This window comes from Drosophila guanche, unplaced genomic scaffold (genome assembly GCF_900245975.1).
Source record: "Drosophila guanche unplaced genomic scaffold, DGUA_6, whole genome shotgun sequence".
Lineage (NCBI taxonomy): Eukaryota > Metazoa > Arthropoda > Insecta > Diptera > Drosophilidae > Drosophila > Drosophila guanche.
In genome coordinates this window covers 4,712,666-4,733,674 of record NW_022995747.1, presented here as the reverse complement: position 1 = coordinate 4,733,674, position 21,009 = coordinate 4,712,666, and the positions used below count along the sequence as shown (strand labels likewise).

Here is a 21,009-nt window from a genome sequence, read left to right as displayed (position 1 = left end):
CCATAGCCATCAGCAGTGATTTGATGAGTCAGTTTCGGGTCAGCGCTTTTGTTCTTTGGCTTTATTCAGGGAAACACGATACTGATACGGTAGGGGCAAACAGAGCACACACAGAGAGTTCCCCTTCATAATGGTATGTAAGGAATACGAATTTGTTGACCCTCGTAGAAGGGAGAGGCTACCTTAGTGCGCATTATATATTTGCAATGAATTATTTAATCGGAGAGTTGACGTTCAACAATTCAAATTGCCACAAATTGTGCCCTGAACTTTTGGCACTACCAGCAGCATTACAAATTCATTTGGTACGTGCCAAAGTCACAACGAATGAATCCAAATGGATCCAAATGATTTGGCGTTTGAACTTTTGGATACTCGTATGTTGCGCAAACTTTTGCCACATAAATTATGCACTATTAAGCGCTCATGTGTTATGCATGTCCTTACCGAACATTATTGAAAACAACAAGCAGCCGGACCACTCTGACAACAATTAGATACATTTCCATTCCGAATTCATGTAACAGGATACTTCTGTCGGGCAAATAATGCAAACAGATGTCAAATCAAACACTTGAACCTTACTATTTAGATTGCATTTTGGAATTTGAGTCTTCCACATGATGTGTTGTGATTGTCGGTTCGAATTTCCCTTTGTGCCTCAAATGAAGGGATGATTTTAACTGTTTTAATAGTACCATTTATTCAATGTGGTTCTTGGAAAGTTGTCAACGTGCAAGCTATGTAAACTTGACAAACTCGACCTCAATCAATATTGATAGGGCGGGGCCTTTTGGTTTACTTTGACTACTTCAGCAGCTTGGCATAGAATGTCCTGTGCTGGAACTTAATTCTCAGCACATAGCTACAATTAATTTATGGAAAATGATTTAAGCGGCTGACAAGTTTTGTAATCACACATACCCAATCAGAATAAACGATATTAAGTAGAGCGCAGCGCTGAGGAAGTTGAATCCGCCCGGATTGCTGGCCAGGGAGCCCTTGTAGATGGCCGTGTATAGGGGTGCGGCCACTGCAGACAAATTATTATGGATAGGGGAAACGTTAAAGTGGAAAGTCACTCACCAAATGGTGCCACCGATTGCACAATGTTGCCAATTGCAAAAAGTTTACCTGCAATCATTTGGAATCACATTTTTGGAATGAAGATATTTTATCATACGTACCCGTATCGGAAGCTGGCACTATATTGGATACTATAGTGCGGCACATGGGTCCCTGAATAGAGCGAAAGACTCCGAGAACCACCGACAAATACAAGTGCCAGGATAGGAAGGCAAAACCCTTGGCCAGGCTGCTGAGGATCTCCGAGACGAGAGAGAGTAGTGCCAATGCAACCACAGATACACCAAATATCTTTAATAAGATTGCAAACTCATTATCTAGTGGGTTTCCTTTGCAAAAACTGTACCTTTTTCAAAATAAGAAAGCCAAGGAGTGCTCCTAGCATGGGCACAGACTGGCTGACTGTCTCAAAGATAATGTACTCGCGAACAGTCAAGTGAAACTGTTGACGCACAAACAGATACATCACAGTCATCACGCCATCTGAGGAAGGAAGCATCGTATCAATCATGGATGTAGTCAGATGTAAAGGATACTCCTACCGCCAACAAAGATGGAGACAAAGCCAGCCAAAGTCACAAGCCAAATGATTGTGTGGGCATTATTCTCCCTCCTCTTGAAGCAAGTACTGAACATATCTTTGACGTTTTTCAGACTGAACAATCCAGGTTCGCTCTGCTCCACTTGGGAAGGTCTCTCAGAAAGCTTTTCAGACTTCTCGGATACGTTCAGCTGCTGGTCGGAAATACTGATGCTCACAACCGCATCCTTTTGTTTCTCTGGGATATCCTCATCATCCTGCAGCATACCCAAGCTCTCGGGAAGATAGAAAACTATGAAGAGTGTTGCCAAGACAATCATGAAACAGGATAGACTCTGCACGAAGGCCGCACTGGTGGCTGCGCTGAGAAAGCTGGAGAGAAGCGAACCACTAGTGAGGGCCACAAAGAGAATCAGCTCCATGAACATCATTCTGTAGACAGGATTGAGAATAAATTATAAAACCTCTTAGCCATTGTACTGTTCACCTATAAGGCCTTGTTTTAATATCCGTTGTGTCCGAAATGAAGCAGGAGGCGGCGACATAGAACACGCACATACCTCCAAGCAAGGAGTGGGGCACCGCAGCCAGAGTGTACCACCAAGGATTGACCATATAGTAGCGGGACATCCAGCAAATAATCGATGTAACCAGGGAAGAGGCAGAAAATCCAATCATAGATACCACCAGCAGGGGCTTGCGTCCATAGCGATCCGACCAGGAGCCTATAAAGAGCCCACAGATGGCCGGCACAATGCTCTCGAAGAGCGTGCGGATTAGGAACATGTTGGCCACATACGACTGCAGCTCTGTTTCGATGGCCTGCAAGAATGGTGAATCTCAAAACAATTCGAAGCAAGGTATTTCACTCACTTGTATCTCTGTGGAGGTGTTTTTGCTATCCAAGAGTTTACAGTCTGTCTCGTTGTACCGAAATATCACTGTACAGGTCTGGTAGATCAGCTGATTGCGCATGATTGTACCTGAAGGGGAGGTTTATCGTATACGACAGTTTGGGCACAGAACAATGTAGCTCACCTGTCAACACGTGCGAGAAGATCAGCATAAATACAACCGGTTCTATATAGAACATATTGAAGAGACGTCCCCATTTTAAACTCTTGAGTTGCGACAGCGAGGCCTTCTCCACCATTTTCTCAAATTTTAGTTCAGTTTTAGTGGAACTGGTCAGATTCACCACTTTTTATTCACTTTCATTGCCCAACCCAACTGTAATTTGTTATTCAACCTTCACCAAATATTTATCCACACGTTTATTCAGATCACAGCCGATTATTAATTATTGAGTTGGACTCCTCGCTTCGCTGGTTACACAGTTCGCTCAGGCGGCACGGAAGCAGCATCAGCATCCGCAACGGGAACGCGGCAGCTTGTGGTTCGATTTCGGTGGGTTTTCAAAAATGAAATGACCAGCCGACCCGCCATTCGCACGTTTATATAGCTTCGCGAATCTGTTAGAATTTAGGTGATTTTAATGGGGGTTTTTGTGCTCTAATTGCAGTCTCTCTCCACAATTGTTATTGTTTGTTATTCATTAAGTTTGTTGCTAGTAACTGACATGTGATATGCGAGATTTGCCAAAATAAGCTATGTGAAATCCCAGTACATAACTTTTAAAATTTTAAATACAGGGCTCTGCACTTAACCCTTTTATGATGAGGAAACTTTTCTGCTGCCACGGGGCACACGCCCACACACAAAATTGAGTAAAAGTGTTTTGTAGTCAGGAGGCGCCCAAACGAGAGCAACTTTGCTTGGGTAAATTACAGGCCAACACTTCTGCGAACTCGCTTCTCCCTCCGTGGCTCGTTTCGCGCTTTTTACACTATTTTCCCCTTTATTGCACACCATGAAATATGCATAAAGATTTTAAGCTTCAAAAAAAGGGGGAGCCGTGCCGCCAAGCGACTCGACACGCATATTCTCGGCAATACAAAACTTTCTGAAATTAGATTGTATTAAAACAACAAAAAGTGTTAAAGTCTTTTCCCTTAAAGACTTAAAATGGCGGGAAGGCTGTCTCCCTTGGTTCTTAATGAACAGCAGGCCGACTTCCGACACCATACTGTGTCTGTCTTTATATAAATACTTTGCCGAGACGGAAACGCTGTTGCATACATTTACACAAGCCTAATATACCCTTGAACTGTACCCTTTGTATAAAAACGGAGAACAGTTTACCAAAATAATTTGATAATTATTTTTGAAGCTTGCTTTCTTTCAGCATAAAGTGGTGCTCGTTTGCTGGTTTTTATTAACTCCCTGGCATGGTTGCAATGTTCAACAACAAAAGATAGTCAGATAGATTCTCTTTTTGGAGCACATCACGCATACGCTGAGTATGCCGGGCCATTGTTAACAAGCTAATTGTAAACTCTTCCGCTTGGCGTTTCGTTTTATTGTTGAGTTCCCGGGCTCAAACAGAACAAAAGAACAATATTAAAGTCCCAGACTGGCAGACTAACTGGCGGAGGCGAATGCCCCAAAGAGGAGGAGTTCACTCGGCACATGCTAAGTTCATGCAACTATTGTCTTAGATGGCATTGCGCAACATGCAACTGGAATACTGGAATGGGGCAACTGTTGGCGATGTGTGCGGTGCGGCTTTTGTGCTGTTGACACACAGAACCCACGACAACGGCCACTTGTGCAAACTCGGACGAACATTAAAAAAACAAAATGAGAGACAAAGCAGCAGGGAAAAGGAGGGTAAGGGAAATACCAGCCAAAAACATAAAAGGCCAGAAAAGTTGAGCGGACGAAAAGCAATTTCTTGAGCGCAGCACGTGCACAAATTCATTTCTGTTTGGCTTAATTATTCCAAGATGAAATGGCAAAAGGGACACAAGTACACAAAAATTCTCGACCCTTGGCTCGACAATTGCTGAAGCTAATGTTACATGGAACCTTTTCACTCGACACTTTTACAGGAGTGTGAGAAAGGGAAAAATTAACCTTATCGTGGTCAAACGAAAACCAATAATGCTACCGAGCGTTCTGTGATTGGATTAACTTATGAAAGTTGATGGAATTGTGTAAAAAGTGCGTCGGTGGAATAGTTGTCGTGTAACAGCTGTTTTAATTTCACTTTTAGCTTTTCTTCTGGTTTCAATTTTGCCAAATGTTATGCTTAGTCCATACACTCTTCTCGACACGAAATTCACGACCTTATTGGTAGACACTCGAACAGCTAGTGACCAGTTTCAGCGCAATATCTGGGGATAAGACACACATAAGATCAGAAGAAGAAAAAAAGATAAGAGGCGGCTGCAGCTGCTTTCAATGGTGTTTATCTGTTGACTGAGAGATTTACAATTTAATTAATTTATTTGCAGTGCTTATTTGAGCTTTAACAATGTTTATGTACGTCGTACAAAAATAGTATTATCGGCCCTTTAAATTTATAAATTTTCCATCAGCTCATTATCCCCTTTAATATTTTTTTAACCCTGATGGCGAGAATTATCATTTGCCTTTTTGCCAATTAAAATATTAAAAAATATTCCTTTGAAGCTGCAACCTTTATTATGTCAAGTGTCCTTTACAATTAGGCCTGCAGGGGCTTAGCGGCCCTAAAGTTTTTGATCCGTTTTAAGCAGCCACAGCAGCTGGGCGTTCGGTTGATAATATATTTTCATTCGATAGATGCTCGTTGCTGGATTGTCGATGGTTTTTAATTTGCTGACATGATGGGGCTGGTCTTTTCATGCCACTTCTTTCTGCTGATTTGGGCACATTGTTAAATATTTCAAGTGCGAGCTTTGCGGCTGGTTTACAGCCAATGGCAGCTCCATTTTGTGGTGGCGTTAGTTTTTGGCAGTTGTAATTGCCTGGTCAGGGATCGGCCTTTGGCAACTGTTACGATGCCCTGATTTTTGCGCTGCAATTCTGTATTTAGTTCGCAGCCGCGAAGTATCATCCATTACTCAACTATGAACACCATATGTTTGTTGGGTAATTGCCAAAACAAATTGGAACATTCACTGCTTAATCTCTTAATCAAATCTGGATCTAATCTATGTATTCTCTTTCATCCCAGAGATTTTCAATGAAATATAGTTCCCCACACAAGTGCGGCAGGGAAATGTTTGTTTTTGTGCGAAATGTTTTTGACAAATTTCCGATCATCAAACAAATTTGTTATGAGCGTTTTCACAATTTTTGGAACATTATACACACGCCACTCAGGCCGCAGCCAGCTTCCAGAATCGCAACGCAACGCAACACATCTCATGGCCCTCTGTAGCCCATTAGTCACAGCAAATGTTGTAGAAACATATGGGTTTCCCCGCTCCATACGAGAGGCAGAGCATTATTCGAGGCCAAATTAATGAACTCATGATGTAGACATGTCTCACTTGGATTACACACATCCTTCATGGAGCTGAAGTGGAGTTAGGGCTCTGGAGGAGTAGAAGGAGTCAGAGTCGTGGCACATGATCCTTTGTTTCCTATTTGCATGTCTCGCTGCAATTTGCTGTTCCTCCGCCTGACTGGCGTGAGATTTGCGATAAATATTTGGTAAAGAACCTTTATGCATCTCTTTGGTTCGCTGACTCCACGGAGTGTCGCAAATTACGTTGAATTTCTCGCATTTATTTTCCATTTATGTGCTGAAAAAACTTCGATAATCATAACTCTGTCCTGGGTTGCCATTGTTGCTACTGCTGCTCCTCGCTGCCTCCACGAGTTTTCAAGACTTTTTATACTCTTGGAAGCTGTGAATGGAAAATCAATACATATTTATGAGTTCATGTTGTGGGTGCACGTACGAAATATCCGGCAGGGCAACACTTACGGCCATGGGGGATACCTAAGCTCGTGGCTGGCTGGATGGCTGGTTGGCCATTTGCACGTATCGATTCATAAAATATCAGCAGCACACTCGTAGCAATGTCGAAAGAGAATAATTGCTAATAGTTGCACATGTCCTTCCCAGTTATCCTTTCGGGTGTGCTTGGGAATGTAAAAAAATGAAAATTCCAAAGGTGGAATTCAAGCAAGTGGTCGCCAGAAAATTGGCAACAAAAATGAAAAAAGATATGTGGGTTCTTTAATAGAATTTTTGAAAAGGTAGAGCACTAAGTGAACTAATAAATAACGTGGTTGGACTGTAACATTACATTATGTCCAATGGCTCCCTCTCTCTTCCCTCTCATTCAATGCCTAAGCGACATAACTTCATTAATTGGCTGTTCAAACAATTCATTATTTATCTACAACCAGTATACATATGCCACGTAAATGGCGTTTACAGATAGCATATCCCGGAGTTCCTCTGAATGGTGGATCCCCGGTGGTTGACGGTAAGCTGCTTAAGAGCTCGCACTTGTGAGTGCAATTTGCTGCAGCAAATGAATTTGCAATGGCCACCACACAGCAGTTGCCACTAAGCCCGATCAGGACGATTGCCAATGGCATTAGGAACAACTAATTTAAAATGTAATTTTGAAAAGGATGGAAAGCGGAAAAGCCATTTCTAAGGCGCAAAAGCTTTGATGGAAAACTTTCAGGGCAATGGCCAGATCCCAATTGAGCGTATTCCTTCAATTCAAATTCACTTCATTCCACTCCACATCATTTCATTTAGTCTTCTCGTGAATGAAATCGAAATCAAAGCAAACACTCCTCGGATGCCTCTAGTTTTCTTAAATTTTTATGGCTTCAACACTTACCAGGTGCCCAGAAGTGTCTGGCAGTCGCTCCGGATTCAATGTCAGTGAAGTTTAGGAATGAATGAATGAATGACCGGTAGAAGCCTTGCAATGGCAAATCAAATTGCACTTTTGCACCTCCCAGGTCCCAGCTACCAAATCCCAGGTCCTGGCTTCTGTTTCTGTTTCTGGTTAAGCTTTCACTTTCATTGTCTCTGCATTTGAATGCAAACGAGTTTTCCATGCTTTCACATTTTTGATTGATTGCAATTGATATATGTGTGTATGTGTGTCTCTGTGAACAGGAGAGTGTTCAATGTGCTGAGAGATAGAGAAAGTGAATGGAAAAGTCTGCTTTGAAATGGTTAGTCTTGGGTGAAATATCGATTTAATCTGTGTTTCTTAGCTAAATGCTCTTATGTATGTATTCACACAAAGGGGTACAAATGTATATCAATACATAAAGGAGTCATATTTATGGATAGAATAATTGCTATACCATCGAAGCTCGACAACTATTTTAATTGTTATTCTATCGCCTGCAATTTAAATACGTGAATGATTTTTGGAATTATTTGCAGAACATACTGTTCTAGGTATTTTTCCAAATTTTCAGCTGCATTTAAAAATCGGCTGAAATATCGACTTAATTGCTTCCCAGCCAAATCATTGAGAATGTCGATGCTCACACTTAAATATATATGTATGTCGACGTGTGCCCTTGGAAATCGCTATGTCGTATGAGGGTATAAGCCCGCCCATTGATAACAGGCCGGGTCGTCTGTCAAATCCAACGAGAGGCAATTTGATTTAGGGCTTTCTCTGCAGACTAATGCGGATTGAGGTTGCCTACAAAATGCCTATGAAGGAGAGTGAATCGGCATTAGGGCCAGATCGGGTGTGGGTGTGGCAATTTGGAGTTTCCTTTGAGATGCGGTAAGGATTTCAAATGTAGAAACACAATGACGGCGAGCGAGTTAAATATGTTTTTGTGGTATTGTTCGAGTCGTAAATAAACCGGCCTTTAAGCCATTTTGGGAACGGGACCCTCTGCATTTGCATACGCCATTAAATATGCACAGCACACTGATTCCCCGGCCAATCCTCTCCACACAAAACGGAGGACAATAAAATGACCTATATATATGTATTTATCTCCGGTTGTCAGCAACAAAAGGAGCCTCACTAAATGGCAATATCAAACCGAACAAAAGGCCCCTGGCAGTGGGTGGCAAATTTACTGGCTTTTCTTATCGCCAGGTAAAAGCAGCCAAGTCAGCGCCTTTTGTTTTTGATAAATTACTGCCATTTGCGGCGCAGGCCCGGCAAAGCCCAGCCCCGGCCCATGCAAATCTATTCCGCAATAGACATTTGTCACGACTTCGATTCAGGAGCACAACACGGCACTCGATATAATTGAAATTGTGTGCAATAAATGGAAATGACTTTGTCATTATTTGATGAACATGCGGACCTGACCTTGCGGACTTAATCGCCCTTCCATTTGCCTAATTGGACTGCATTGTCCGGCGTGGTGGGGACCCAGTCCTGTGGCTATCAGTGCCTTTGCAGGCCTTCAGTACAGACTTGAAGCCCAGACTCCATGCAGTTGCTTCCCTTTCAAATTGTCTGTCATTTCCACTCATTTCCATTTTGCCGCTCATCCATGGCCTGTTAATCAATACTGTTTAGAGCCAGATCTGTTTATTGAAATGTCATCGGGGTGGCCGGGGTGCTTCAGTTGACAGTTTAGGGGCCGCCTAATGGCAGCCTGTGGATGTGCCCTGTCAGCGCTGTAGAGGTAATGACATTGGGTCCTGTATGGCTGCCTGATGATGATTCGCCGCGACTGAAAGCAAATACTCAGATCATCAGCGCTCTGTTTTCTTGGTTAATTATCCCGAGTACTCGAACATTTGCATATTAATTGGAATTTCTGCTATTTGAGGAGCAACAAATTGTTGGTTTATTTATAAGCGAAAGCCAACACTGCCGCAGGATTGCGGAATAAAAAGAGATGGTCTCCCTTTGCAGGAGTTTCCATGGCAAATTAAAAGTCAATCTTTCTTTGGCGTGAAAAAAGAAAATTGTACCTCCCCCGCGCCTCCTGAATTATTTATGCTTTACGGCTTTGGGCTGCGGTTGAGTGAGTGCTCCGCAAACGTCGTGCTCTGCTCCTCTCTGCTGTGATGCTGTCAAAGTGGAAGCCGACAGTACAGTTGATTTTCCTTGTATTCCATTCATTTCAGCTTTTGCGCGCTTTTCACGCAACATTAAGTTCTTTGCCACACTCTCACTTTGTCCCTCCCCCAATTTCCTTTCCATTTGACTCACAATGAGAAAGCAGAGTTCGAGGATGTCAGTCGGCAGGTGACAGATTCAGAGTTTAACCTTTGGGCCTCCAATTTATTTCCGTGCTGTTTGCCGGCAGCTGCTGCAACGTGGGACCCATAATAGAGTATTGACCAAACACTGCCGAGCCACGTGTCGTGACCTGCGGCAGTTTCAGCTCAGTATTTTGTATAAAAATAGCTCCCCCGATGCTCTCCCAACAAATATATATATTTGTACATATCGTAAAAGTATATATGAACCTTTTATTGATGGTGGGTGGGGGCGGCACGCCTACTTCATAAAGTGTTAATGGGCAATTAGAACTTGGCCGGTCAGTCCCGTGGACAGCTGAGTCCTAGCTTAGACGAACTTACAGGACAAATTGAAATGGCTTTGGGGCAGCGGCGCAACCACATATCCAGAGCCGCAAATCCGAGCTCAGCTTTTGAATCGAGTGCAATCAGGTTAAGTGTCCAACGCTTCCGTTTGCGATTCTGTTCCCTTCTAACACACTGGCAACACAGTGTTACCAGTTTGAAACAATTTGAAAGCAAAGTCACAAGGTAAAATGTGTGAAACACCCATCAATGTAGCTCTCAATGTTCGATGACTTTGCACCAATGTGGCCACTGGTCACCTGAATTGTATTCGTATTGCGCATTCTGTATGCCGTCTTTTGTGCCGTGTTCCGCATTGTGCATTGTGTTTGCAGTCCTACTGTCACTGGCATTGTCAGCACTGGGATCAGGATCAGACTAGCCTCAGCAACAGGAGCGACGCAGCACCACCAAGGCAGAGTTCAATTGTGTGGAGCCCAGAATCTGTGTGTGGAGTGCAAGTGACGCCGAGGACAAATGGAAACGAATTGGTTTTACAATGCACACTTTCGCATCCAGCAAATCCTATTTGGCTTTGGCTTTTTCAGGGCTGTGGTATGGGCTCAGGCCCAGAGACCTGCAGGATTTATTTGTGCCACTAATTTCTGGTTTCAACGTAGACTCCCACTGCCATTGCCGCGCCCAGTCTCGCCTTTGCTTCTCCATTCCTGCCTCTCCATCAATCCACTATTCATGTCCACTCACATGGCCAGGGTCCACCCAGACCCCAAACAATTCAAACAACTTTTCATTTCGTCTCTGGCTTTTCCAATCAATATTTGCATGCGGCTGCTGCTTTGTGGCTTGCAGTTAAATGGACAAACAACTGAACCAAAATGAATCTCCCCAGAAAACACGATATGCGAAACACGAAACAGACAAGCACAACCCAAGGCAGTACATATCGAAATTGCTGAGTGCATGGAGAGCACAAAAGATACTTTTTCCTTTGGCATTTTTCCTACCATTTTCCAGAGGGAATATGGACTTAGAAATGATTTGTGTAAGCTAAAGATACTCAAAGAACTGCTAGGGTACCTAAAGTTTCGTGTCCGAAACTATGGTTTTTGTTGCCTTTTTTTTATGTTGCAGAGGAAAAAAAGTCTACATTGGGCTGGGCATACTGGTCGTATTCGTAGCGTGAGCAAATTAAGTTGGCAAAAAAACATAAACCAGAGTGAATATGAGTCTAGTCGAGTAGAGTGCGACTGAATAAAAGTGGTTAAGCCAAAGTATGTTCTGATTTTCTGGCTTTTTGTCTCAGACAGCTTCGCATTTCCATTGTCATTGTCATGTGACCGAGTCAAAGGGCGTTAAAGTGCTTAGAAATTAATGAAGCAAATGCTTTTACATTTTCAAAGTATGTACAAAAAGGGTTGACATTGTAAAAGTGCTACCTGTCACAAGGCGAGCACCAGTCCACCGAAGTCGCTCGGTCTGACTCTCACTATAGCATTAGCATTTTGTTTTTTACCCCAGACAAAATAACCATATGTTATGTCTGACATATACAGAATAAGGAATTCAAGTGGATCTGTGCATTTGCATACGAGAATGTTGTGGAATTATGCTGGGGCCGGGGTTAAGAAAAAGTATGTGCGTTAGTCATTCCAAAGTACCTAGATGGATATCAGAGAGGCAGCTGGCTAATTTATGCAAATTTGTGTACACGAACATATGCACCCGAATACCAACTACTCGTACAAATATGAATTATAAAGGTTCCTGAAAAAAGGAACAGGTTGAAAAAAATATAATACAATTTATCGGAGAGCTTGATAAAACTTGTATCATTTTTTCGCGTGCAATGCGCTCTCAATTATTCAATATTTTGAATGTAAACATGAAATTTAGTTATCTGTTAAGTGAAATTTCCATATTTATGGTATTTTTGTACCATTTCGCATGAAATTTATCAGCGCTTTCATTTAATCTATTGTGTTGCCAAACAGTAATCAACTCTGACTGCAGTGGAGGGTCTGGTCTGCATAATGCGGATGCGCCAAAAAGTTGCTTCCTCCACACAGGACACGGACAGTGGAGCACATAAATTCCATTTTTGCAGTTCAAATATGGAAAAGTTTTGCATTCCACCTACCTCCTCTCTGTTCGGTGTGTGTTCGTGTCTGTCTGTTTGCGTGCCATTTTGAACTCTGAACTCTCCCTCTCTCTCGCTTGAGAGTTATAAATTTGCAATATTTCACCATATTAAGTAATAGTTTGCCAGTTTGTCTGCTTGGCATTCATAAGCTCCTCGTTTTGTCTGTCCATCTGTCTGTATATGTACGAGTGTGTACGTATGCGGCAATAAAGGCGGCCACTTGGGCATAATGAGTTTCATGCCGGAATTGTGCAAATAACGTTCATTGCATTACTTTGTCGAGTGGCACAGAGGGGCACTCCCTTCTGGCATACTTACACTCTGTATGGCACTTGCTCGCTACTGTGAGGCTACTGTGTCGTGTCTGTCTAATTAGCCAGCATCACGCGGGAAATGGGAAATGGAAAATGTCTGCTTAGCCTTTGGCAAGGCACGGGCAGTGGCACGGACCCTGATGCAGCACGACACTGTGGCATGCAACAGCTGTCCGCTTAGCGTTGTTCTCATTGTATTTAAATGCTCGTAAAATGCAAAGCAAACAAGTGATAAAAGTTGCACAAACACACACACACACGCACACGCAATGCAGCCAGGAAGAGTGCCCCGTAATGTGGCAACATAAAAAATGCATCAACCGCTTGTAAATGCTGCTGCAGGGCACTCGAAATGAGGCAGGGCAGGACCCCTGACTACCCTGACTCAGCACTCTGATCGGTCTGTAAATTAATTTCTCCAGCCATGCTGCATAATCGTAAAGGGTTTTGTCCCGAGAAACTGCTGAAATTTTGAATTGTAATGGATGTATCTCCTACCCATGGCATTTTTCTTCCGTGAGTTTACGCAGGGCTTTATGCCTGCTGTTTTCCATTAACGAAACTTTTTATGTCCATGCCCGGAGAAGAGGGTACTCTCGGGTACTTCCTGCCATGCACAAACCAAATACGCGGGCAATTAACCCTTTTTTCCGGCAATTAAGTCCGTTCTTTATGCCGCATTCTGCCCACTCCTCTCCCCTCATCTCTACGCCTGTTACGATGCCGCTTTTGATGTTTGTTTTACGGTTGTCAAGGACTCAGGATGATATTAAATTTATATTAAAATCGAGCAAACGGAGGTCAAAATGGAATATAATTGGAGTTCAATTCACCCTGGGGTGCAATCAAAGTAGGCTCTTAATTGTTTCATATGGGTCACAAAAGTCGAATCACACATACCACATGTTGGTCGAATGGAAAATCATTCGCCAGGCAGTGTCTGTACATCAAATTAAGTATCGACTTTAGGCGCAGTCCCACGTAGGCCCATAAATCTGTACAGCAAACCCCAGCGCAGGAGTGAACTTTGTGAGTTATCAAACTTGTTTCATGTTGTCCATGTGCAGATGTAGGCGCATCAAATTGAAAATCTCTTTACGTGACCTCGCTGCGAGGCATGTCCTTGCCTGTTTTGACATCGTTAAGCATGCTACAAAATGCATGTGCAGCCGGCGAAACTTTTCTTCGAGTCAGTCTGAAAGCTGAGTTACGAACGTTTATTCTGACATTAGAGAACAGCTGGGAGCTTGGAGTCTAGTGGAGGCGAGCCGCATCTCTAAGTGGACTTCTTTGTCTCCGACAGAGTGGTTTTTCATTAGAAACATTCTCCTGGCATTGTGGATGTCTCCTCTTCACTTCTCAAGCACTTCATTTTGTCGGATCTCAGGCAAAACTTTTCACTCACATCTCCCCGAAACGAATGTGTAATAGAAAACTTGCTCCAGTTTTTTCCACAGAAAAAACTCACACATTCAAAAGATGCTACTGCTCGCATGTGAATGGATGCTTTGAAGCATTCTTTTTGATAGAGAGATTGGGTTAATTTAATAAAGTAAAGGCCATTCAACCTATTACATTCCTAGAAAATTTCCGGTCGAAAATGGAACGGAGTTTCCAATCAATCTCTGGCGGACTTGCTCTCAAAATACAAATAATCTCTCCCACCCCACTGCAGCTCGGTTCAAGGGTAGCTTATGCAAATGCCGAGGCCTGCAGGGATTGCAGCCAGGACCAGGACAACAAGAGTGGCATGTGTGCCACCGGGGCTAATCCTGTTAGAACTTGGAGCCAAACATCGTGCATCGTGTGTCGGGGTTTATGGGGCAACTGTTGCCTGGCGTGGCCCTCAGCTCAAAATGAAATTAGATGATGCTGGAACAGCACAAGCAGGAGCAGCAGTGCCGCCAGACGTTGTAATTAAATTAAATTGCTTCAGAGTTGGTATAAAACATACAAACGGTCCTCGGGGAGAGGAAGAGTAAGAGAGAGAGAGGGTGGGTGGGCGACATGTGTGCCGTGTCAAAGTTCGCGCGGCATCTGCATACTCGCATATTTGTTGCCTTGCCAATTGTGTAAAATGAAGGCAGTTAAAAATGGTAGCCATCCGACTATGCCTGACAGGGTCTGGTCTGAGTGTGCCCCATTCCCTGCTTCATGTTTTAAGGATCACCCTGTATGGCAGCAAACATTCAGCGTAGCTGCCTAATTTCATTAATTCCCCGCAACCTGTTGTCTGAGCCCCAGAAACGAGCCAAACTGAACGAGTTCTGGGTACAAAAAAATTCAATTTAACTTTGCCCCCAAGCCAAAATGAATTTCTTCTGGCTGCAATTGACATGGCCAAAACGGCGAGATGGGGATGTGGTATTGTTTGGTTTGGTTTGGTTTGGTTTGTGCGGTGCGTTCTTGTTCTTTTTTTGGGCACTTTTTAGGGTTGGGCCACAAACAAGAATGAAGAATGGCGGCGCGTAATGAGCATAATGGATCCCATCTGCAGCGAAGGAGCAACGTTTAAGTGCTGCCGCCCCATATGCATATGAGGTTTAGCTGGGATCTGGGGATCATCTTCCGATTTCCTTTTAACATTTTCTCAGCCAGTTTTAGCTCAGCGTCAACGAGGCATTCAAGTGCTTAAAAGCCAAAGCAAAGTTTTCCAATTTTTTATTGAACGAAACAAATATAATGTGTGCTCAATATTAACGGGGCGTGCGTGCGGGCTTTGGAGAGTCGTTAAAAGTGCGTAAATGTTGCCACGGCTCATTGCCCGCCAGCTCAATTTAAGCCATCGCTCGGTCTTCTCCTTGAAGCAGCTTTTCTCCTCAAAATCGACCCTAATCACATTTGAGCCCCCCAGCCATGTCGGAGTGCTCGTTCCCCTCGTGACCTTGTCAAACAGCCAGATAGGAAGAGTCAGAGAGAGCGAGAAAGAGCCAGGCAGGCAGTCAAGGACGACTACCAACAAGTGCAACAATGCTGATGCAGTTGAGCTTGGCCCTGGGAAAATTTATTACCATGGTTGGCGGTCACGAGACCGCAGATCTGGGCTCTGGGAGCTCTGTTGAATGATTTTCTGTCTGCCAAAACGTGGACTTGTTTAACCCAGTCACTTGTTGGCCCCAAGGAAGTTTGCTTTGCGGGCTTCTTCCGCTATTCCGTTGGTGTCTCTACTAATTGGATTTTCGGTTGGGCGTAACAACTCAAGAACTGCACAATCCTAATATCGCAGACAGAGAGTGAAAGAATACAAATTTTTCATTTGGTATTTGCACCTTCTTCATATTCCAGCACACAGCTTCTGCTGGTGCCTTTGCTGCCAATAAAGGAAGAGTGAAACGTGTCAGGATGTGACACATTTGATTGAATGCCTGCAGTCCCATCAATTTTTGGGCTCGATGATGTGTATAGAATGTGGTATACGTATGCCAAATTCTGGCTAGTATTTGAATTCGTCAGCGGCATTTGACTGATAATTGAAAACGTGTCAACAAGCCAACAATTTCCGCAGCACACACGGAGAGCCCACGCAGCTCTTCGGATACGTGTCATGGAAGTTGGTTATAAAAATTACATTTTGGCACCCAAAAACTGCCTTACAATGAAGTCGGTGTCAGTGCCTAAACTTCCAAGGTGGATTAGGCTGTCGTATGACAATCCTCGTATCTTTTCACTCCGTCAAGGGACGGAGAGAGAGAGAACATTGATGGCTGGCAAAATAAATTGAGTTGCGTTGAAGCCTTCCTTGATAGTTATTTCTCTTGCGGTTATCTTTCTCAGGAAACTCAATTTCCTGTGTCTTGCGGGTGGTCAGTGAATTACATTAATAGCTCGTCTCGTCACGCAATTTGTGTCACTTGCCCCAGACCGCTGCTTAATCTGAAGACATAAGATAAATATGATTCAATCAACCCATTCAAAGTTCTCTAAGAGACTGACTCATGAGGTTCTGCTCAAGTTGAGTTCATTAGTCCCCCGGACAAGAATTTGTCACGTTGCGTCGTTCGATTCAAATTAAAATGTCACACTGCTAGACGCTCAAATTAAATTTTTTACGAAAAACATGTTTTTTATGTCTGAATGTAAAACATGATCCATAGCATTTTAATGATTACAAGACATACTGTTATCGCGTGACCGATGAGCTTTATGCTGCCTTATGAGTTAAGTAATATCAGCAGTCTTAGGGACAATGGGTCTACAAAGTGCAAAAAATGCCTCAGAAGGGGTTTGCCAGAAGTAAGTGATTTTCGCTGCTTTCCAAGTAAAACCAATAAAACTCTTATCTTAGAGTTGATGAAGCTTACTTCTCAATGAATCAGCCCAGGTACTCGTACTCGCACTCATAGTATGTGTATAGGTCAGCAAAAGGCGTGAAATTGTGGTTTGCTCAAACTCAATCCACTCTGTGGCGACGTCACGAAGTCCAGATTTATATTATCGCTCAATTGCCAAGGCCCTGCTAATGTCAATGTAAATATTAGCGAACAGAGCTAGACCGTACGTTCTGCCTTATCGATCAGATAGTGGCACGAAAAATAGTAAGAGAGCGAGTTCAGAAGGAGATAATAATAGTTTTCGAGTATTACCAATAGGTCAGTCGCTCTCTTATTGCGAAAATAAAGTCAATTATTACTCATATTTACAGCCATATAATATTAAAATTACATTCTAAATCGTCTCTGGGCAACATGGCAATAAAGAAATGATTACAGTTTGACATTGACCTTTACTGTATCTTTCTCAACATTGTTAATTATATTTGAACATTGTAAAATGGTTATTATTGGCTGAGTTCAGGTGAGCGGCGAGAACGTGCTCGGACAGAGGCAATAAATTCTCCGATAAACGATCGTGGTGTCGATTGATAACGCACACCAGACCACTGTCTGTGTTGAGGTTTGTTCTGGCCCGGGAAATGCTGAGCGGACGAAAAGTTTAGTGTTCAGTGCAGAGAGTTTCTCCGTTGGAGTCGGACGTCTTATATAGTACGGGTATATGTCGGATCGGAGAAGTGAGCAAAGATAAAAGCGACTCATGCGACTGAGTCATGCAAAATGAATTCGTTGTGGTGCGTCGTACTCGTTCTGACCTTGACCCTCCCATGGGAGTTGGAGGCTCTTATAAGAGACTATCCGTTATCTGAGCTCCGTGCATCCTTAAATTCGCGGGGAAAACGTGATGACTCTGATTCAACAACCGATCAAATCCCATATGAACAATGTCCGAAGGAATGGAGGCTTTGTCGATTGGAGAACGGCAGACAGAAGTACTACGACTGCGATCATCAGCAGGAATTTAATGAACTCGACTTGTTGTACTGTGATGCCACAAGCTGCCAACCGGAGGAGTTTCAGCACGACTATATTGTACGAAACCACGACCAGACACCGCACGTGAACCAATGGAAGCGAGCCAGAGTCGGAGAGAACGCCACTTTGCACGATGTGTGCATCCTCAGGAACGGAATGCCGGTCACAAGGAGGTGTGAGAAAATCGGATACAGGGCCAAGTGGGAAGTAATTGATAAATGGCAGCGTGTCGTGTGTCTGAGACGCTTTAGGGAGCGTACGATCAGTGTACAGCTAAACAGCCTGCACGACGATATCCTCGAGGGAAGGCGGCGAGCCAACGATACCCAGGGTCGACAACTGATGGCGGCCACGATGAGGGACTTGTTTAGACAGCCCGACAAAAGTGTCCTGCCCGCCGATGTGCATATGACGGGGCAGGTCCTTGGTGCCCTGATGGAGCAGGAAAAGGATGCGGCGGTCAGCGCGGACTTGGTCAGTGTTTACAAAGAGATCATGTCCACCGACAGGGAGGTGTTGCGCCTTTCCGCCCAGCTGAATGCCACCAACTCGCTGCTCACACAATTCGAGAACTACATGGACGGCCTAGCCACGCAGATGGTGTCCAGGGAGAGGTGTGGCAAGATCGTAACCCAGGCTCAGGCAGCCAGCGATGCCGCCGAAGTGGCAGCCAGAGATGTGGAAACTGTCAACTTCTCGGACATCGGAGTCCAGGCCCTGTTGAGCAGCAACCTCAGTGTGTTCTTTGTTAGTCCGGAGTGCGACAACATCACTGGCATTGCCATCTACTCCGCTAACTTCGTGGGCAGAAAATCCAGCAGCGACTTTTGGTATCGATTCCTTCGCTCCAGCGATAGTTTAGACAGCCTGAAGCGGGAGTCCGACCTCGAGGTGGCCACCTTCCTGCCCAAACAGCTGTGGGAAAAGGTGAAGAAGCTCGGAGCCACTTACTTGGTCTTCAAGATCTATGCCCACGACGCTCTCTTTGTGGAAATGTCGCTGACACGCAATCGCAGGCCCCGCAGCAAGGTGATATCCATCTCCATACCGGAAATACGGGGTGAGTAATCTTCCACTATTAAACGAAAGTTGGCTTCAGGTTTCCCCTGTCTCTGTTTCAGATCATACCTTGCCCGAGAGCCTGCCCTTCCTGCTGCGCAATGAGAACATCCGTGAGCCGGATGCGCGGTCCATCAGCACGGGCAGCGGCTGCGGCTACTGGGATTATTCGACCTGGTTGGTGAACGGCGTCACCACCAGCAGCAGCAGCAGCAGCAGCAGCTCGGACCTGCTCCGGGATCCGATCATCGTTTGCCACACGAACCATCTCACCCAGTTCTCATACCTCATCGGCGGCAGCTACCGCACCAATGACCTGGGCGAGGAAGTTCTCATCACGCCCCTCAACGAGCGAGTGCTGGACATCATCTCCATTGTGGGCTGCTGCCTGTCGCTGATGGGAGTGATTGGGATCTTCCTCACCGCCGCTCTCTTCAAGAGTTGGCGCAGTCAGGCCTCCACCAAGGTGCTGCTGCATTTGTGCCTCGCCATGACCCTCCAAATGGTTCTCTTCGTCTTCCTGAACACCGACGACATATCCGAACAGCTGGTCGTTAACGGAGACACCGCACGCTGTGTGGCCTTGGGGGCATCCCTGCAGTACTCAATTCTTGTGCTCTTCGGCTGGATGCTCATAATCGCCTTCCTGCAGTTCCAGCGCTACGTCACGGTGATTGGCATTGAGAGGCCCAGCCACTATATTCTGAAGGCAGCTCTGGTGGCCTGGTCCCTGCCATTGTTGCCCACGTTGTTGGTGGCCTTCATTGACCCCGACTGCTACTTGCCCTCGACCGCACAGCTGGCAACCGACACTGGCATTTGCTACCCATCGGGGAATGGTCTCATCTTTGGACTGGTGCTGCCCGTCACTCTTGTCACTGTGGCCAACCTGGTGATCTTTGTGTACGTCTTCTACAGCATCTCGCACTCGCTCAGCCAGAGCGTTCACAAGTCCGAGCGGAAGATGGTCGTCAAGCAGATTCGGCTCTCCATTCTGCTGTTCTTCCTGCTGGGGCTCTCCTGGATCTTTGGTATCTTCGCCTTCATGCAGGCGGGCGTGGCCTTCTCGTATCTCTTCTGCATCACGGCCACCATGCAGGGATTCGTGCTGTTCGTCTACTTTGTGCTCTTCGATGAAGCTGCTCGACGTTCCTGGATGGGTCTCTTGTGCCCCACCAAAATGTCAATGAACGTGCAAAAGCGCAACACCGAGCTGCAGTCGATGACCACCTCATCTACCAATTACTCGCACAGATCACATCATTAGCGGGGGAATCACATTCAGCTCTCCAGAGATATTTCCATCTCCCAGTCCCACCTTTCCAGTCAGCTCTCTTCTTCCACCCAACGAACAAACTGTACTCAACACGTGTATTAAATATTTATTGTATTTTTATTGAAACTTCCCCCTTAGTTTTGTAGAACTACCTGTAGAGTTACGCAGTGCAATGGTAAATTTAGTGCCAAGTTTTAAACTGAAAAGTGTGGCACCCTTGGCCATCAACCAATGCGATGAGCGGGGGCTGTGCACAGTGGGCTAAGTATTTCCTTGTACACGCTCAAACAATTCCATGTACTTTGAAATACTTTGCATACAATTCTTGTACTTATTTTTATTACAAACTTTACTCAAAGTAATATCGATCCACTGTGCATAAATTTGTGTTGATTGTGCGCCGAGGGTGGGTTGCGTGTGCCTGTATTTTGATGAACGGCAGGTGTGAAACATTTCAGTGGCCCAAAATAACGACCTGACCGCCGCGTCGTTGGTGGCTCTGTGAGGATTCCCAACGCTCGGATATTTATTGTCTAAAGGAATCTTACGACGTTTGCCCAAGTGCTTCGAAATTAATGGCCATGGCAACTGGAGGGCAGTAAAGGGAGTGGGGGGCAGCCCCAGGAGGGGCTTTAAAGGCATGTTACCTTTGCCTCTGGCATTTGCGATGGCTCGAAGGATCGTTCAAATCGATTCACTTGGTTTCTTAATTATGAGCTGTGCGGATGTAAATGGAAAATGCTTTCTCATTGATTAGCGGAACGTTTCCACACGCTCTCCTCCACATTCGATGCTGATTAATGGCCCATGTCCATGTCAGTGGCGTTGCGGTTGGGTGAGATTAATCGGTTGGTACAGGAACGAGCAAATACCTTTGGCATTACCTCCCGTCTGGCTGCATCGCATTTGCTGGTTTGTGGGCAAACTTAATACAGGTAAA

At 44.7% G+C, this 21,009-nt stretch overlaps 2 protein-coding genes across 4 annotated transcripts; one reads left to right on the top strand and one right to left on the bottom strand.

Annotated features, from left to right (window-relative positions):
- Positions 1-662: 662 nt before the first annotated feature.
- On the bottom strand, positions 663-4,819 carry LOC117583541 (proton-coupled folate transporter). Its single transcript, XM_034271897.1, has 10 exons — positions 4,790-4,819; positions 2,666-3,099; positions 2,501-2,610; positions 2,115-2,449; positions 1,629-2,059; positions 1,433-1,569; positions 1,188-1,377; positions 1,087-1,134; positions 925-1,033; positions 663-865 (listed from the first exon to the last, which is right to left on the bottom strand). Exons 2-10 carry the CDS (start codon positions 2,778-2,780, stop codon positions 808-810), a joined length of 1,533 nt encoding a protein of 510 aa, XP_034127788.1. The 5' UTR covers positions 2,781-3,099; positions 4,790-4,819; the 3' UTR covers positions 663-807.
- Positions 4,820-11,137: 6,318 nt separating this feature from the next.
- Positions 11,138-20,195, top strand: LOC117583337 (adhesion G-protein coupled receptor G2). Of its 3 annotated transcripts, XM_034271599.1 has the most exons (3): positions 11,138-11,148; positions 17,395-18,794; positions 18,856-20,195. In XM_034271599.1, the coding sequence occupies exons 2-3, from the start codon at positions 17,480-17,482 to the stop codon at positions 20,058-20,060; spliced, it is 2,520 nt and encodes an 839-aa protein (XP_034127490.1). In that variant the 5' UTR covers positions 11,138-11,148; positions 17,395-17,479; the 3' UTR covers positions 20,061-20,195. The 3 variants fall into 3 exon arrangements, with proteins under 3 accessions (XP_034127490.1, XP_034127489.1, XP_034127491.1); XM_034271598.1 differs by lacking the exon at positions 11,138-11,148 and having other exon boundaries at positions 17,382-18,794; XM_034271600.1 differs by lacking the exon at positions 11,138-11,148 and having other exon boundaries at positions 17,382-18,798; positions 18,856-19,045.
- Positions 20,196-21,009: the final 814 nt, after the last annotated feature.